General features: G+C 41.9%; 1 protein-coding gene across 1 annotated transcript in view; it reads right to left on the reverse strand.

Annotated features, from left to right (window-relative positions):
* Positions 1 to 10,035, reverse strand: part of mccc2 (methylcrotonyl-CoA carboxylase subunit 2) — a 73,307-nt gene extending 63,272 nt beyond the window's left edge. Inside the window, exons 1-3 of the mRNA XM_033018703.1 lie at positions 9,798 to 10,035; positions 6,620 to 6,686; positions 5,022 to 5,106 (exon numbers count right to left, since the gene is read on the reverse strand). Coding sequence (XP_032874594.1) covers positions 5,022 to 5,106; positions 6,620 to 6,686; positions 9,798 to 9,947 — 302 coding nt within the window. The 5' untranslated portion in view covers positions 9,948 to 10,035. The remainder of the gene's footprint in view (positions 1 to 5,021; positions 5,107 to 6,619; positions 6,687 to 9,797) is intronic.
* Positions 10,036 to 16,597: the final 6,562 nt, after the last annotated feature.

Below are 16,597 nucleotides of genomic sequence, written 5' to 3' on the forward strand. Positions count from 1 at the left end.
AGCACAGGGCAGGCCAAACAACTCATTGCATTTTCATTAAGGGCTAACAAATCATTTATTGCAAGTACATTGCAGACTCACAGTTCAGTTGATTCACAGCTTAGAATCACAGTTGTGGCCTCTCCCTCGCGATCTTCCAGAGTGACTGACTCACGTCCTGGCATCCAGGGTTTTATAGTCCCGCCATCCTGCCACCCCCCCTTTCCCCGGCCCCCGGAAGTGGCGTTACCTTCATCATGAAGGTTACTGTTGCAACACATCCATGAGTTGATTGGACATGGAGGAAGACGTTTCATGCTGTCAAAGCTTTGAACTGTTATGTTTTGGACTATATACTGGGTATCATGCCGGATTTTTAGGGTTTGGTGCACACAGTACGACTTTGAACTAAAACCAGTATTTTAATAAGATTAATAACCTAGTTATGCTTGCTTCTAGAAGGCGAAAGTGAAGATGGAAGAGTCGATGAAGAATTCTGATTGCGGATATATAGTGCATGCTATTTTTTCCTCGTTAGTATAGTGGTTAGTATCCCCGCCTGTCACGCGGTAGACTGGGGTTCAATTTCCCGACAAGGGGCCACCAGGGTTCTATTCCCTGACCTTTTGCTTTTGATATATGTTAAGCCTTCATGGCTACTTTTTTAATGTTTATTAGTAATTGCCTCGCTATATACTCGGAACAATTAGCCCTAATGGCCGGTATGTAGTGGCCATTTGGCTTGTTCTGCATGTCATTGATGATGACATGTGCCTTTAAATTTTAGACTGCACGTTATATTGTGGGCGGGATTTATGACGTGTTTTCGGCTATGTATCTTCCGCAGAAGCTTAGGAGTTAGTGTTGGAGCCACCATGGAGAAGGTTAACCCTTCGACCATGCGAGATCTAAAGGAGATCATGCGAGGGGCCAAGGAGATCATGCGAAGTGTTACGGAGACACGAGGAGTTTTGTAATGTTTAAAACAATAAGCTGGAGTTCGATGAAGATAATAGTAATGTCAGATGAAATTTGGATGTATCTCACTGTTTTCTATCAACAATAAAGCATTTATTCATCAAAAGACTGTGTTTGAAGACTTATCTGTGAAAAGGCTCTGAAGGTCTATGTGGGAGAGCTCGCATGCGTTTCGAAGACATTCCCCTTATCCATGCCCATCCAAAAAGCGGCTAGAGGTTTAATTTCTCAAACTATGTGAAAATCTGCCGCTACAATAGGCAGGTTACAAACACCTGATATATGGACAACATTACACACAAACAAGCTCCTGGAATCTCATTAAATTCAAAAGTCTAATATATGTACATACAGTCAATGTTGTTGTCTAAGGTACACAAAAATGCTGGAGAAACTCAGCGGGTGCAGCAGCATCTATGGAGCGAAGGAAATAGGCAAAGTTTCGGGCTGAAACGTTGCCTATTTCCTTCGCTACATAGATGGTGCTGCACCCACTGAGTTTCTCCAGCGTTTTTGTGTACCTACGATTTTCCAGCATCTGCAGTTCCTTCTTAAACGATCTTGTTGTCTAGTTTGGTTTGGTTTTTCTCTTCAATTATTGCACCAGTATTTTCTCAAGGGAGAGGGAGATAGAGATATGGAAGAGTAAAGCGTGAAAACACAGATCAAAGGGGATGATGATCAATGAAATGTAGAATGGTACATTGTTAGCTGAGGAGAAGGGCACAATGAGGCATACAATTAGTAATATTTAATCAGAAGGACAATGAAACTACTCGGAGAACTAGAATGGGGGAGGGATCGAAAGAGGGAAAGCATGGGGTATGAAGTTGGAGAAATCAATATTCACAACGCTGGGTTGGAAGCTGCCAAGCGAAATATGAGGTGCTGTTCCTAAAATTTGCGTTGAGCCTCACTCTGCCAATGGAAGTGGCTCAGGACAGAAAGGTCAGTGTGGGAATGGGAGGGGGAGTTAAAGTGTTTAGTCTACGTTTGTAATTGAGGGGTTCATTAGGTCACCACTAAATTTACCAAAGGGTACTAGTTACACAGAAGCATGTCCAATAAGGAGGATGAGTGATGAAGGGTTGGCTCCTTTCCTTGAAGAACATTAAGGAAGCTTTATTTTTTTTCCATGATTATCCAGAAGTGTTCATGTTCATGTTACTGGCAAATAACTGACAGATTTTTCATTTCAGTTATTAACTTGAGACAGCAATTTTTAACTCACATTTTCTGAGTATCTATTCTAGTTACATATTCAAAAGTGTGCTACTTAAAGAAAAGTACCAATTCATGAGAAGAATTTTAATTTTGCAGAAATTTTAATCATAAACCGATTACCCGACAAGCAACAGCATTCATCTCAGGTGCATTTTAATATACAAATGTATCTTTGATTCCCCCATAGCAATCTCTACACCGCCAACAGTGCCATTCACTTAATTAATTAATACACAACTGTCATGTCAATTAAAAATGTAATGCATAGCAATATGTTGCAAGGAATTATAACTTGTATACACATGGGTGTTTGTTTTAAGCTGACCATTAGATTTTAAATCCACAAAAACCGAAGTAAAAGAGAACAGAAATTCCTTACTATATTTTCTGCAAAATAATCTATTTATTAATCCATAGAAATTTAAATCTAAAAATATTTGGTTTATATACATGGCATCCAAAAATCTAAAATATATTTGGATGCCGTGATCTTTGGATGCCTTGTCTCAAGAACACATCAGTCAGAACAATACATTTTAATTTGAAAGGAGATTGCTTCTGTTTTAATTGCTAAGGACTTAAAAAAGGAAATGTCTAATTACAGATGACAGTCTTACAAATTTCATTGCGATTTTCAAGAGGTGACAAAAGAGGAAAGCTGAGGGTAGGACTGCGGAGGTTGGCAGCACGGACTTTAACAAGGGCTTTGGAAAGGTCCCACACGGGAGACCAGTCTGGAAAATTAGATCACATGGAATCAGAGCCAACTAGCCAAATGAATACAGAAGACGATGGTAGTAGACAATTGCTTTTCTGATTGGAGGCCTATGGCCAGAGTGCTGCAGGGTTCAGTGCTGGGTCCTCGACAACTCTCACCAACTTCTACAGATGCGCCGTAGAAAGTATTTTATCAAGATGCATCACAGCATGGTTTGGGATCAGCTCCATCCAAGACCGCAAGAAAATGCAGAGAATTGTGGACGCAGCTCGGACCATCACACAAACCAACCTCGTGCTATCTCTGCAAAGCCACTAACATAATCAAGGACCCTCTCCCCTCAGGCAAAAGGTATAGAAGTGTGAAAACATACCCTCCAGATTCAGGGACAGTTTCTACCCAGCTGTTATCGGGCAACTGCAGGTAAATCATCTTACCAGATGCAGTCTTGACTACTATCTACCTCATTGGAGACCCTTGGACGATCTTTGATCGGACTTTGCTGACTTTATCTTGCACTAAATGTTATTCACGTTATTTCCCTTCATCACGTATCTGACACTGTGGATAGCTCTATTGTAAATAGTATTGTCTTTCTGCTGACTGGTAGCTCGCAACAAAAGCTTTTTGCTGTACCTTGGTACACGTGGCAATGAACTAAACTAACTAAACTTTTGTTTTCTTCATCTATATTAATGATTTGATGACAATGTGCTAACGTAGTTAATAAATTTGCAAATGACACCCAAAATGGTGGTACAGTGGATAGTGAAGAGGGTTATCTTAGACTAGAGCAGGATCAGGTTCACTGAGGGAAGTGGGCCAAAGAATGGCAGATGGAATTTAATTCTGACAGTGCGGCAAGGTGTGGCATTTTGTGTTTGAGTTAATAGTGTTTGGTTTTGTGCTGCAATTTTCCACCATTCTGCTACTTTGCAATTGGCAATTATTTAATTTGATTATCATTATGTAACATGCTGTTTCCTCTGTGAGCAAGGAATTTCATTGCATCCTGGTGCATATGACTATAAAGTAAACTGAATTTAAATCTGGTCACAACATGCATGGTGTATGGTAGGGTGTTGGAGGGTGTTGTAGAACCTAGATACCGGGAGCACAAGTACATCATTCCCTGAAAGCAGAGGCTCAGGTGGACAGAATGGACCACAATTGGAATATCATGTGCAGTTCTGGTTGCTCACCTATAGGAAGAATTAATGTTCATAAGTCATAGGAGCAGTAGTAGACCATTCAGCCCATCGTCTACCCCGCCATTCAATCATGGCTGATCTATCTTTCCCTCTCAATGCCATTCTCCTGCCTTCTCCACATAATTACTACTGGGTGGCTCCAGCAATGGCTGCCTCGCCAACAGTCTGTCTGTCCCTTCTTTGTTTTTTTAGAATGTGTTAAATGTATGTTTTTAGTGTTCTTTAGCTTGTTTTATGTGGCGGGGTGAGGGAGGGAGTTGGGGGAAACTTTTTCTAATCTCTTACCTCGACGGAGATGCGATTTCTTTCCATATTGTATCTCCATAACTACACACTTTACTACACTGTATTCCATCTGCCACTTCTTTGGCCAGTCTGCCAACCTGTTGTAGTCCTTCTGCAGAGTCCCTGCTTGCTCTACTCTATCAGCCTCTCCACTTATCCATTGTAATTAGGCTGGAAAGAGTGCAGAAAAAATCACCAGACTCGACTAGAGGGCTTGGGAAATATAAAAATCATAAGGGGCATAAATAAGGTCAGTCTATTTCTCAGAAACAAGGGAGTCTAAACAATACAGGGCTTAGATTTGAGGTGATTGGAGAAGAATGTAAAGGAACCTCATGTTGTAAAACTTTCACACAGCGGATGTGGGGTTACGATACGAGCTGCCAGTGGAAGCTCTTCCACAAAATCACAACATTTAAAAGACATTTAGACAGGTACATGCGCAGACAGGTTTAAAGTGCTATGGAAAAATGCAAGCAAATGGGACTAGCTCAGGTAGACAACTTGGTCAGCATGAGCAAGTTGGGACGAAGAACCTGTTTCTGTGCTGTGTAACTCTATGACTCTATTGGTGTCTGATAAAGTAAATATCAATAGGTCCTCTGGGCTAGCATGAGATCACTCACCCCGGATCTAACAATTGATCAATACGTTCTCTAGGAAGCAACTTTCCTCGGGATGCGTGGCGCTGTCGAGCTTTCTCTCCTCCCCCTGAGGATTATAAAGAAAACGGTACTCGCATGAACGTAATAAAGTTATATTTTATACAAGACAAATATAAGTAAATATTTCCATAACCCCCCTGCCCTTATATTTTATGCCTTGCTTAATGAAGGCTGGTATTCACATGACATCCTCACCATCGTATCTACTTGAGATGCTACTTACAGGGATCTCGGACTTGTATCCCAAGGTCCCTCTGTTCCTCAGTACCGACTAGGATTTACCAAGCATTGTGTAAATCCTGCCCTTATTAGTCCTTCCAAAGTACATAATTTCATACTTAATGGGATTATATTCCATCTGCCTTTACTCTGTCCATTTTACTAACTGATCAATCTCATCCTGCAATCTCGTCAAGTCAAGTCAACTTTATTTCATAGAAACGTAGAAAATAGATGCCAGAGTAGGCAATTCGGCCCTTCGATCCAGCACCATTCAATATGATCTTGGCTGATCATCCAAAATAAGTACCCCACATCTGTTTTCCCTTGACTCCGTTGGCCCCAAGAGCTAAATCCAACTCTCTCTTGAATACATCGTCCATTCATCCTCATCAACATTAGTCATTTTCATGTCACCCGTAAGCTTACTAATCATACCTCCAGATCCAAAGCTTCATGCATATCACAAACATTAGCAGTATGCAAACTACATTGTGCTGGATCTAGGAAACTTGAGCTTAGTTAAGGTTAGCTTATTGTCACGTGCACTGAGATACAGTGAAAAGCTTTTGTTGCGTGCTAACCGGTCAGCAGAAAGACAATACATAATTAACTCTCTGCGCGCTGATGCAAGAGTATCCACGCTCATCTGTTACAATTGTTCCACTCTTTTAAATCTCCAATTTGTCTAACATTAAGTTCCCAGCACCGACCCTTGGGGTGCACCTCAGATTAGAGGCTTTCACTCATAAAAATAACCTTCCACCATCATACTCTGCCCTTATAATCAAGCCATATTTGTAATCTTTGCTAATTTCCCTTTGATCTATATGGAATCTTGAATCTTGAAATCCATTTGACCACATTTTATTATGTCAACTGCTTTGGCCTTATTAATACAATTTGTTACTTCTTTAAGAATTCAATCAAATTGGATTGGAAGGGAAAAACATAGTCTACATCTTTGAATAAATACTGTGCGACTCAGAAACTCCTTCTAAAACAATTGTAGAATCATTGCAGTATAGAAGGCAGCCAAACAGTTCTTAAGTCTATGCCATTAGGAGCAGAACACTATGCTCTGTCACATTCCCGCTTTTCCCCAGATGCTGGCAAATTATTTTTTCTCGTCCCTATCCTATTCTTGAAAGTACTAATTCCGTTCCACCACCTTGTAACCAGCAAGTTTCAAAGCACAATATCGCCTGCCAATAATCAAGCCAGAAAACAGTAGAAAATGTTACGAAGGACTCACTTTCTATGCATTTCTAATATTTCCAAATATGTGGAAAATCAAATCAACATTAAGAGAGTTTAACATTGAGTTTTCCAAAACTTACCCAATCGGATTTTCTCTGCACGCTCATTCAATTCTGTCACTAATATCTTCATTCGTTCATGATTTTCCTTGAAAGTAAACAAAGATTTCAGACATTGAATTCTCCCAATTTTTTTAGCCCTTGCTGTCTCCTCCCCTTCCTCAGTCCTCGGGCTGTCTCCTCCCCACCCTCAGTCCTCGGGCTCCTCCTCCTCCTTTTTCCTTTCTTCTCCCTCCCCGCCCTCCCCTACCCCCCCCCATCAGTCTGAAGAAGGGTTTTGGCCCGAAACGTTGCCTATTTCCTTCACTTCATAGATGCTGCTGCACCCGCTGAGTTTCTCCAGAATTTTTGTGTACCAAAGATTTCAGACTGCTCTTGTAATTTTACTTTTCCCTCAATATCTTTTACAGTAATTCAATCTAGAAAGTATATTGTTGGCTAAATACAGTAAATAAACAAACACTTACAGGTCCACCACCGATTTTCTGGCAACTGGTGGTCGACACTTCCTTTAATACGGATACTTATTACGAGAGTGCACTTGAAATCTCCCCAGAAGTCCCCCTGAAATATGTAGCGCCTAGGCCGGGGGAGGCAGCCGATCTTGACCTCATGGAGACTTCCGCACCAATCAGGCCGAATTTCCTCCCCGAGGTCGAGAATCTGGAACTCTGGCCCAGCCGGAGCCAACAGATCCGTTCCCGTAGCCGATTTCCGAAGCCAGCTTTTTGGGCCGATACCTCAACTCATCGGCTACCTAGGTGGACTGTTACGGTAACGTTTAACAGCTCTGGCCATGAGTTCTGATGGTATGGCAAAACAGATAGTTCAGAAAGTCTCAGGAACCAAGGGTACTGTGAAATCAATGATGGACCACAGTATACATTGCCAATGCAAACAAATTGATATATTTTTTTAATCACCACAGAATAATTTAGTTTCTTTCAGTTCCGAGCAACAATACCAAACACAAAATGAAGATTTTTCTTCAGTGTTACTGCCTGGCCTGCACTCGACGATCCTAGATTTTATGTTTTATGTTTCAGATTTCTCCATTGACAAAACTTCACTTATTTTTATGAGTGGGCAAAGCAGGAACACTCAACAATATACAAATTAGTTTACATCTTTTTCATGCAGAATATAAATAAATCAGAAATACACTTGAGAAACGCATCCAACAGTAACCTGGTGACTCGGAAAATGCTGCCTCATCTGCCTATTCAATTTTTGATAAAATGTCATCCCAAATAAATTATTGAAAATAAATAAGCCTCACATCTACTCGTACTAGTTTAAAAATAGCTCTAAATAAGGGCAGAAGTCAACCAGGAATCTTGGTAGGATTGCCAGCACAATAACCTGGACCTCAACACCAGCAAAACCAAGGAACTGATTGTGGACTTTGGAAGGGGTTGGATGGGGACCCACAGTCCCGTTTATATCAACGGGTCGATGGTGGAAAGGGTCAAGAGCTTCAAATTCCTGGGCGTGCACATCTCTGAAGATCTCTCCTGGTCCGAGAACACGGATGCTATCATATAGAAAGCACATCAGCGCCTCTACTTCCTGAGAAGATTACGGAGAGTCGGTATGTCGGTATCTCTAACTTCTACAGGTGCACAGTAGAGAGAATGCTGACCGGTTGCATCGTGGCTTGGTTTGGCAACTTGCGTGCCAAGAGGTGAAAAAGACAACCAAAAGTAGGTAAAACACTGCCCCAGTCCATCATCTGCTGCTGAACCTCCCTACCATCGAGGGGATCTATCGCAGTCGCTCTGCCTCAAAAGGGTGGCAGCATCATCAAGAACCCACACCATCCTGGCCACACACTCATCTCCCCGCTACTTCAGGTAGAAGGTACAAGGAGCCTGAGAGATTGCAACGTCCAGGTTCAGAACAGCTGCTTCCACAGTCATCAGGCTATTGAACTCAACTCAAACAAAACTCTGAACATTAATAGCCATTATCAGTTTATTTGCACTTTATCTGTTTTATTATTCATGTGTGTATATATTATTACAATGCTATATGGACACACTGATCTGTTCTGTTTCATGCTGACTATGTTCTGTTGTGTTGAAGCAAAGTAGAATTTATTGTCCTATCTTCTCTGTCCCGCCTGCAACTGGTCCAAAACGCCGCAGCGAGACTCCTGATGGGCACCCGAAAAAGGGACCACATCACCACCGATCCTGGCCTCATCTCCACTGGCTCCCTGTGCGGTTTCCGTATACATTTCAAGACCCTCCTCTATGTCTACAAAGCCCTCAATGGGCTTGCCCCCTCCTACATTAAAAGTCTTCTCACCCACCACTCCACCTCCAGGTCCCTCAGATCGGCCGACTTGGGGCTGCTGAATATCCCGCGGTCTGGGCATAAGCTTAGGGGCGACCGCGCCTTTGCGGTTGCAGCTCCTAGACTGTGGAACAGCATCCCCCTTCCCATCAGAACTGCCCCCTCCATCGACTCCTTTAAGTCAAGACTAAAAACTTATCTATACTCCCAAGCCTTTCCTGACGTCCACTGAGCGAGGGCTATATGTATGTAGTTTGTTTGTTTATACTATTCTTATAACAAATGTAAAGCACTTTGGCCAACGAGAGTTGTTTTTTAAATGTGCTATAGAAATAAATGTGACTTGACTTGACGTTTCGGGTCTCGATCCTTCTTCAGAAGTAGTTGAGGCAGGGACTGTCCCAACATTTAAGAAACAGATGCATGGATGGGACAGGTTTGTAGGGATATGGACTAGACGCAGGCAGGTGGGACTAGTGTAGCTGGGACATATTGGCCGGAATGGGCAAGTCGGGCCGAAGGGCCTGTTTCCACACTGTATCCATATGCCCTCCATTCCCTGCATATCAGTGTGCCATCATTTGCTCCTGGTGTTGGAGTATCTCATCTCATCGGGACAGTGTTGGTGTTGTGATGGGTAAAAGATTCAGACAGAAACTTGGCACTTGGTCAGATAGTTAGTTCAACTTCAAGGGCTTCATTAAAGGGTCACCGGCACAAATGACCTTCTCTTCAACATAATACGCGTTTTGCACAGGAATCCTAATCTAACAATACTATGTAGATGTTTGCATGTAGTTTCTGCTAATGATGTAGTCCCTCCCTCCCTCCCTCTCCCCGCACGCCGTGCACCTGCCCGGGGTTGTGGTTGAGGCGAGCCCGGGGCTGCGGCGCGGCCTACCTGGAATAGGGCCGCTCCGGCCTCGGGCTCCGTGCCCACGGTCGCCACTCTGTCGCCATGGTAGCCGCGGGCCCGCGGGAGCGCCCAGACACGGGCTCTGGACAGCCATAGCCAGAGCCGCAGCCTCGCCGCCTGCTGCTGCAGCAGCATCCCACAACAGGGAGGGAGGGAGGGAGGCTTCTGCTTCTGCTTCTGCAACCACTTGGCCGCCTGCTACTCCAGTCAGTGACTTGCAGCTCCGCCTCAATCACTGGAGAATCCAGGCACTGGCATCCGCACACTCCTCCCACCCACATTCACAACAACCACACTTTCTCCTCCTCAGCCCAATTCATTGCAAGATTTCGCTTGGGCAGTTTACAACCCAGCGGTATGAGTATTAATTTCTCTCATTTCAAGTAACTTCTGCAATCCCCCTCTCTCTCCATTCGTATTGTATTGTATTGTATTCAAATTTATTGTCATTGTCTCAGTTAGAGACAACGAAATGAATTTCCCTTACAGGCAGTATCATAAAAATAAAAATAAATAAATAATAATAAATAATAAAACATATTAAAAATAAAATAGAATTTAAAAAAAAGCACAAACACAGAAAGTCCACGACACAACATAACACAGTGGCACCAAGGTGAGGAAGGCACCATAGTCCAGCCAGCCTCCCCTCCGTTCTTCCCAGATGTTCACTCGTGGCCGAGGCCTTCCTAGCACCCGCAGTCGCCGTCCCGGGTGGCACCCGCAGTCGCCGTCCCGGGTGGCACCCGCAGTCCTGCCCCATTCTAGTTCTGATCTGTCATTTCCATAATCATCTGCTTTGATCTGTCGCTTTCACACCTTACCCTTCCATGTCGATTAGGAAAAGGGGAGATGCAACGAGACCTGGGTGTCATGGTACACCAGTCATTGAAAGTAGGCATGCAGGTGCAGCAGGCAGTGAAGAAAGCGAATGGTATGTTAGCATTCATAGCAAAAGGATTTGAGTATAGGAGCAGGGAGGTTCTACTGCAGTTGTACAGGGTCTTGGTGAGACCACACCTGGAGTATTGCGTACAGTTTTGGTCTCCTAATCTGAGAAATGACATTCTTGCCATAGAGGGAGTACAGAGAAGGTTCACCAGACTGATTCCTGGGATGTCAGGACTTTCATATGAAGAAAGACTGGATAGACTCGGCTTGTACTCGCTAGAATTTAGAAGACTGAGGGGGGATCTTATTGAAACTTACAAAATTCTTAAGGGGTTGGACAGGCTAGATGCAGGAAGATTGTTCCCGATGTTGGGTAAGTCCAGAACATAAGGGGGAAATCTTTTAGGACCGAGATGAGAAAAACATTTTTCACACAGAGAGTGGTGAATCTGTGGAATTCTCTGCCACAGAAGGTAGTTGAGGCCAGTTCATTGGCTATATTTAAGATGGAGTTTGATGTGGCCCTTGTGGTAAAGGGATCAGGGGGCATGGAGAGAAGGCAGGCACAGGATACTGAGTTGGATGGTCAGCCATGATTATATTGAATGGCGGTGCAGGCTCGAAGGGCCGAATGGCCTACTCCTGCACCTAATTTCTATGTTTCTATGTCTCTAGGTTCCCTCTCCCCAGACTCTGAAGAAGGATCTCCATACGAAACATCACCCATTCCTTCTCTCCAGAAATGCTGTCTGGCCCATTCAGTTACTCCAGCATTTTGTGTCTATCTTCAGAGTAAACCAGCATCTGCAGTTCCTTCCTACACATACTAGTCGTTCTGACTTATTTCACTGTCGTCCTACATAGTTTCACTGTTCGTATCCCCTTCGTTTATCACATTTTCCACAGCGAGCAATGGACCATTATGGGCTCCACCTTTCCTTGATTATCGGTGCTGGCTTTGATTTATTCTTTTCGGGCCTTTCATTCATTGTTCTTTGTACTTTTTCGTATCTCTAGTTTCCGTCTCCCCTGACTGTCCGTCTGATGAAGGGTCTCGACCCGAAATATCACCTATTCCTTTTCTCCAGAGATGCTGGCCGATCCGCTTAGTTACTCCAGCATTTTGTGTATATCTTCATTGCAAGTACCATTTGTGCCGTATAAATGGTCATCATTTAGCTTCCACAGCCATCAATGGACTATTGTGGGCTCCACCTTTCCTTGATCATTGGTGTAAAGGCAGGTGCTAACATTTCTAAATATGACACTAACAATGTTGAATGTTTAGGCACTAACAATGTATTAGAAGTTTTGACAGAGTCTTTGTATTGTATATTTATTTTATTACGAATAAAATTTACATTTGAAATGTTTTTTGTTTAATTTCTGTTTCCGCCATGGTTCTAATGTCTTGGGATCCAAGTGTATAGCTCTCTGAAAGTGGCAACACAAGTAGACAAAGTGGTAAAAATAAAAAAGCATATAGTATATTTGCCTTCATCAGTCAGAGCATTTGAGTATAAATGTTAAGAAAGGCCACAAAGTGTTGGAGTAACTTAGCAGGTCAGGTTGCATCTTTAGACTTTAGAGATAGTGTGGAGTCAGCGATCACACAGTACACTAGCACTATCCTACACACTAGGGACAATTCACAGAAGTAATTAACCTACAAACCTGTACCGCTTTGTTGTGTGGGAAGAAACTGGTGCACCCAGCGAAAACCCACGCGGTAACAGGGAGAATGTACAAACTCCATACAGATCCACATCATAATCAGGATCAAACCAGGGTCTCTGGCACTGTAAGGCAGCACACTCCTCTATTGAAATGTTTAGAGAGAGATATGGGCCAAACATGGGCAGATGGGACTAGCTTAGGTGGGGCAAGTTGGGCCGAAGGGTTTATTTCCATGCTGTACGACTTTATGACTTCCCTAAATAATACCCTGCAGTTATCTGCATTAAACTGTATTAGCCTTCCTTAGCCCACTTGCCCAGCTGATCAAGATCCTGCTGTAATTTTTGGATAACCATCTTAAATAGGATTCTTTATCTTGAAACGGTTGCCCTATTTCCATTTTCACCAATTTATAAATATTTCTTGACATCTATCTTGTCATGCCTCCTAAGGATCTTGACTGTCTCAGTAAAATCAGGCCTTGACCCTAAGGAATGCGGTCCAACCTTGCAGAGCCAACACAGATATATGAACAAAAGTAACATTTGACTAATCTATTGGAAATCTTTACAGCTGTGATCTACAGAATAAAACATGGAACTGCGGGGGCTGGAGAGCGGGATAGAAAGAGTAGGGAGGGAAGCAATGGTTCTGCCATTTTTAAACATTTTCAACAAGCTTTCAATAAGATCCCATGCAGTAGGAAAATAAACTGGAATAACATGCGAGCATGGTTTGTCATTTCGTTAACAGCAGAAAGCAAAGAATAAGAATAAGTGTGGTCCTTCCTCAGGTTGGCAGACTGACTGGTGGGGTAACTACAGGGATCAGTGCTTGGGCCTCGAGCTATTCACCATTATCAAGTTTGGCTGAGGGAACCGAATACCGTGTTTCCACGTTTGCAGATGATAGCAAACCAGGTATGAATGAGCAGGGAGGAAGATGTAAAGGTGATTTCAAAGCGGATATGGATAGGGTGAGTAAGTGGCTGGTATCACCAGGACCACTCCACTCTCATTACGGTCCAAAGATGCGCCAAAGAGCAGCTTTCACTTACCTGGATGAGTACAGCTTTAACACTTCTCAGGTAGCTAGAGCTGAGACACAGCAGCCCACTGGACAGGCATCCCATCCTCAAACAATCACTCACTTCACTACCAGTGTACAATAGAAAACAGTTCGTACCTTCTCCACTATGTACTGTAGCAACTCACCAAGATGTCTTAGACAGCACCTTCTGAAGCTTAGAAGCTAGAAAGGCAAGAGCTGCAAGGCCTGCAAAAGCATGGGAACACTCCCACCACCTTGAAATTACCCTCAAAGCCACGCACCATCGTGATTTGGGAATATATTGCTGCACCTTCACTGTCTCTGGATTAAAATCTGTGAATTCTCACCCTGGCACCACTGTGGTTATACCCACATCTCAAGGACTGCAGTGGCTCAAGAAGGCAGTTCCCACCACCAAATGTTGGCTCAGCCTGCAAAGTACTTGTCCCTTGAATGAATATTTCTTTAGCAATTGGTGAGAATGACTGGTTTTGACATTGAGGCACCATGTGACATTGTGTGGCATCAAGGTGCCTTGGTGAAACTGAATTCAATGGATATCAAGGGGGGAAACTATTCCAGCAACCGGAGGTTAAGGAAAATGGTTTTGGGTGTTAATAGTCAATTAAACTTAGCAAGATATATTAGGAAGATGTAAATGTGATTTCAAAGACGATAGAGACACTCCGAGGATGGTATCTGTGGAGGGAAATGGACAGGCCACATTTTGGGACAGATTCCAGCATGTGTAGTCTCCATGTTCACAGCCTTCAATAGTTTGTACCATAAAAGTAGCAAATGTTAGAAAATTAAAAGTCTCAATGATATTAAATTGCTGTAAACAAAAATTATAGATGATTTTTTTTATTTACAGAATTTACAAGCAGCCCACAGATGAATCTGTGCAGTAATACTGTAAAATTCCTTTCAAACAAGGAAGATGTTGAAATGACATTTGAGTAAGTCATTTTCCAAATGACTACATACATATTTACAACTAAGAGAAGACAAAACCACAACAGTAAATTACACGTGGATTATGGGCTTGTGCAACTGACCCAGCTGTTTATTCAAGGGCAAGGCAAATGTAAAGGATCTTTTTAGTGTATGTGCATACTATACATTTTACATAATTACATTTATTTACTGTTTATGAAGTTTCAATGCAATACTTTCTCTCTGCTATCAGTAAGACCTGTCCAATTAACAGTCATAATTCACTTGAGGACTTCTGTGCTTCAGATACCAAATTTGTTCAGAGATTGATGACAAAACTTGCAAGATAAACCGATCAAGGTTCAGAAACTACCTCACCGCAGCAGGATAAAACCAGCAATTTATTCATTTACCTAAAACTAGAATTGGAATCTTGGGTTATGACCCAAGTTGGTGGATAACGTGTTTCTTAACAGTTATTCCCTTAATTGTCCTATTTCAGGTGGTTGTATCTTCATAGACTTACGAATGTCCTCCTTTGCAGAAAATCTAAAAGTTCATCTACAGACAACAGAACAGCTTCTAAATGAACTTGAGGTGAGATTGGATAAAGAATATTCAAAATCTTTGGCTGAAAATAAGGAGCTTGGGGTGACTGTTGCAAACACAGATACAGAGATAAAAAGGTATTGGTGTACAATCTTTTTCCAATTTGTTTAAAGTTATCCTGTGCCATTCACTGATCCCTTTGACTACTGTGTAAGATGGCTCCACATAAAGCGTAGCTAAATTTAGTTGACTTGTATCCAAACTTTAAAGTCCAGCGTGGTTGTGTTTTCTCTTTCAAACTTCTGTATATATCTCTTCTAATCACAGTCTTAATTGAAAATGTTTAGCTTTGGGTGATATTGTTGGTGGCTTTATGCAGTCCAATAAATTCAGCAGGAGTTGGCCATTCAGTTATGGTGATACACAAAACAGCTTAACTTTAATTGTAACATTTGCAGCCACGATTAGTTTTGAGATGCAGTTATGAATAGCAAAATGGTTACTCCATCAGGCAGCTGACATTGAGTTTTCTTGATGGTAGATAGGACTTTGTTTGTATTCTGCTTGAATTAATTGCTATATTTAGGACACTTTGATGTTAAAGAGTAAGGTGTCAAATGGTGTGCAATGGAAAAGTTAATTGTTATTTTCTAAGTTAAACCACACGGTATTCTCAAATATGGGGGGAGAAAGGTTGTATTTAGAACAACTGCAATTGTTATCAGCAACATCTTGCATTGGAAAAATTATGAAATTTGAGTCAGTTATTTTTGACAAAATTCTGGATTTTTTTTGAACAGTTAAATCCTCTTAATTATTGTAGATGATTCTACTCAGTAGAGTTCAATGACCTTTGATCATATTGAATGGCGGTGCAGGCTCGAAGGGCCGAATGGCCTACTCCTGCACCTATTTTCTATGTTTCTATGACCTCCATACAGTTCACATTGCTGGTTAGGAGCCTAAGTGGATATTTCTCTTGGTTGCTCCACAGCTTGTTTTATAGAAGACAAGGGCTTTTCAATTGTAACTCACTTTTGAATTTTGAGGGAGACTATCAAAGATTAAATATTTGCTTTCAGGTTCACGATCGAGTGAGCTATATCTGCTGCGGTTTTCTAATCAGGAATATCTATGCACCACAGCACAGCCTATTCTGAATGAATTCTGCTTCTCTGCAGTTTGTAACGGGTATGATAAAACTGCACATTTACAAGATACGTATATACAAGGATTCTAATTTAAAAATAATGGTTTTCATCACATTACTTTGTAAATCTGTAGAATTTGTTCCTTTTTTTAAATTGACTTTGCGCCATTAATGCAGAGATTTTAAAAAAACTTGTTGGCATTTACCTCATCAACCCTAGTGTCTGATATCTCTCTAGACAATCAAGTAACTGGCCTTGTCAATTAAATCCTCAAACTTAATATTTGCTCTTAATTTTAGTACAAACTAATGTGCTGGAAAAATATACCAAAATCCATGGAATATGAGGCTATCCATCCCACTGTGTGAGCTAACATCCTTGTGTATCAATCACAATAATACTTTATTAGCCAAGTATGTTTTGCAACATGCAAGGAATTTCATTTGCCAAGTCAGTCATACAAATAAAAGCAACGGAACACAAAATACATTTTAACATAAACATCCACCAGTGACTCCACATTCCTCACTG

This window comes from Amblyraja radiata, chromosome 3, assembly GCF_010909765.2.
Source record: "Amblyraja radiata isolate CabotCenter1 chromosome 3, sAmbRad1.1.pri, whole genome shotgun sequence".
In the NCBI taxonomy this organism is placed as follows: Eukaryota; Metazoa; Chordata; class Chondrichthyes; order Rajiformes; family Rajidae; genus Amblyraja; species Amblyraja radiata.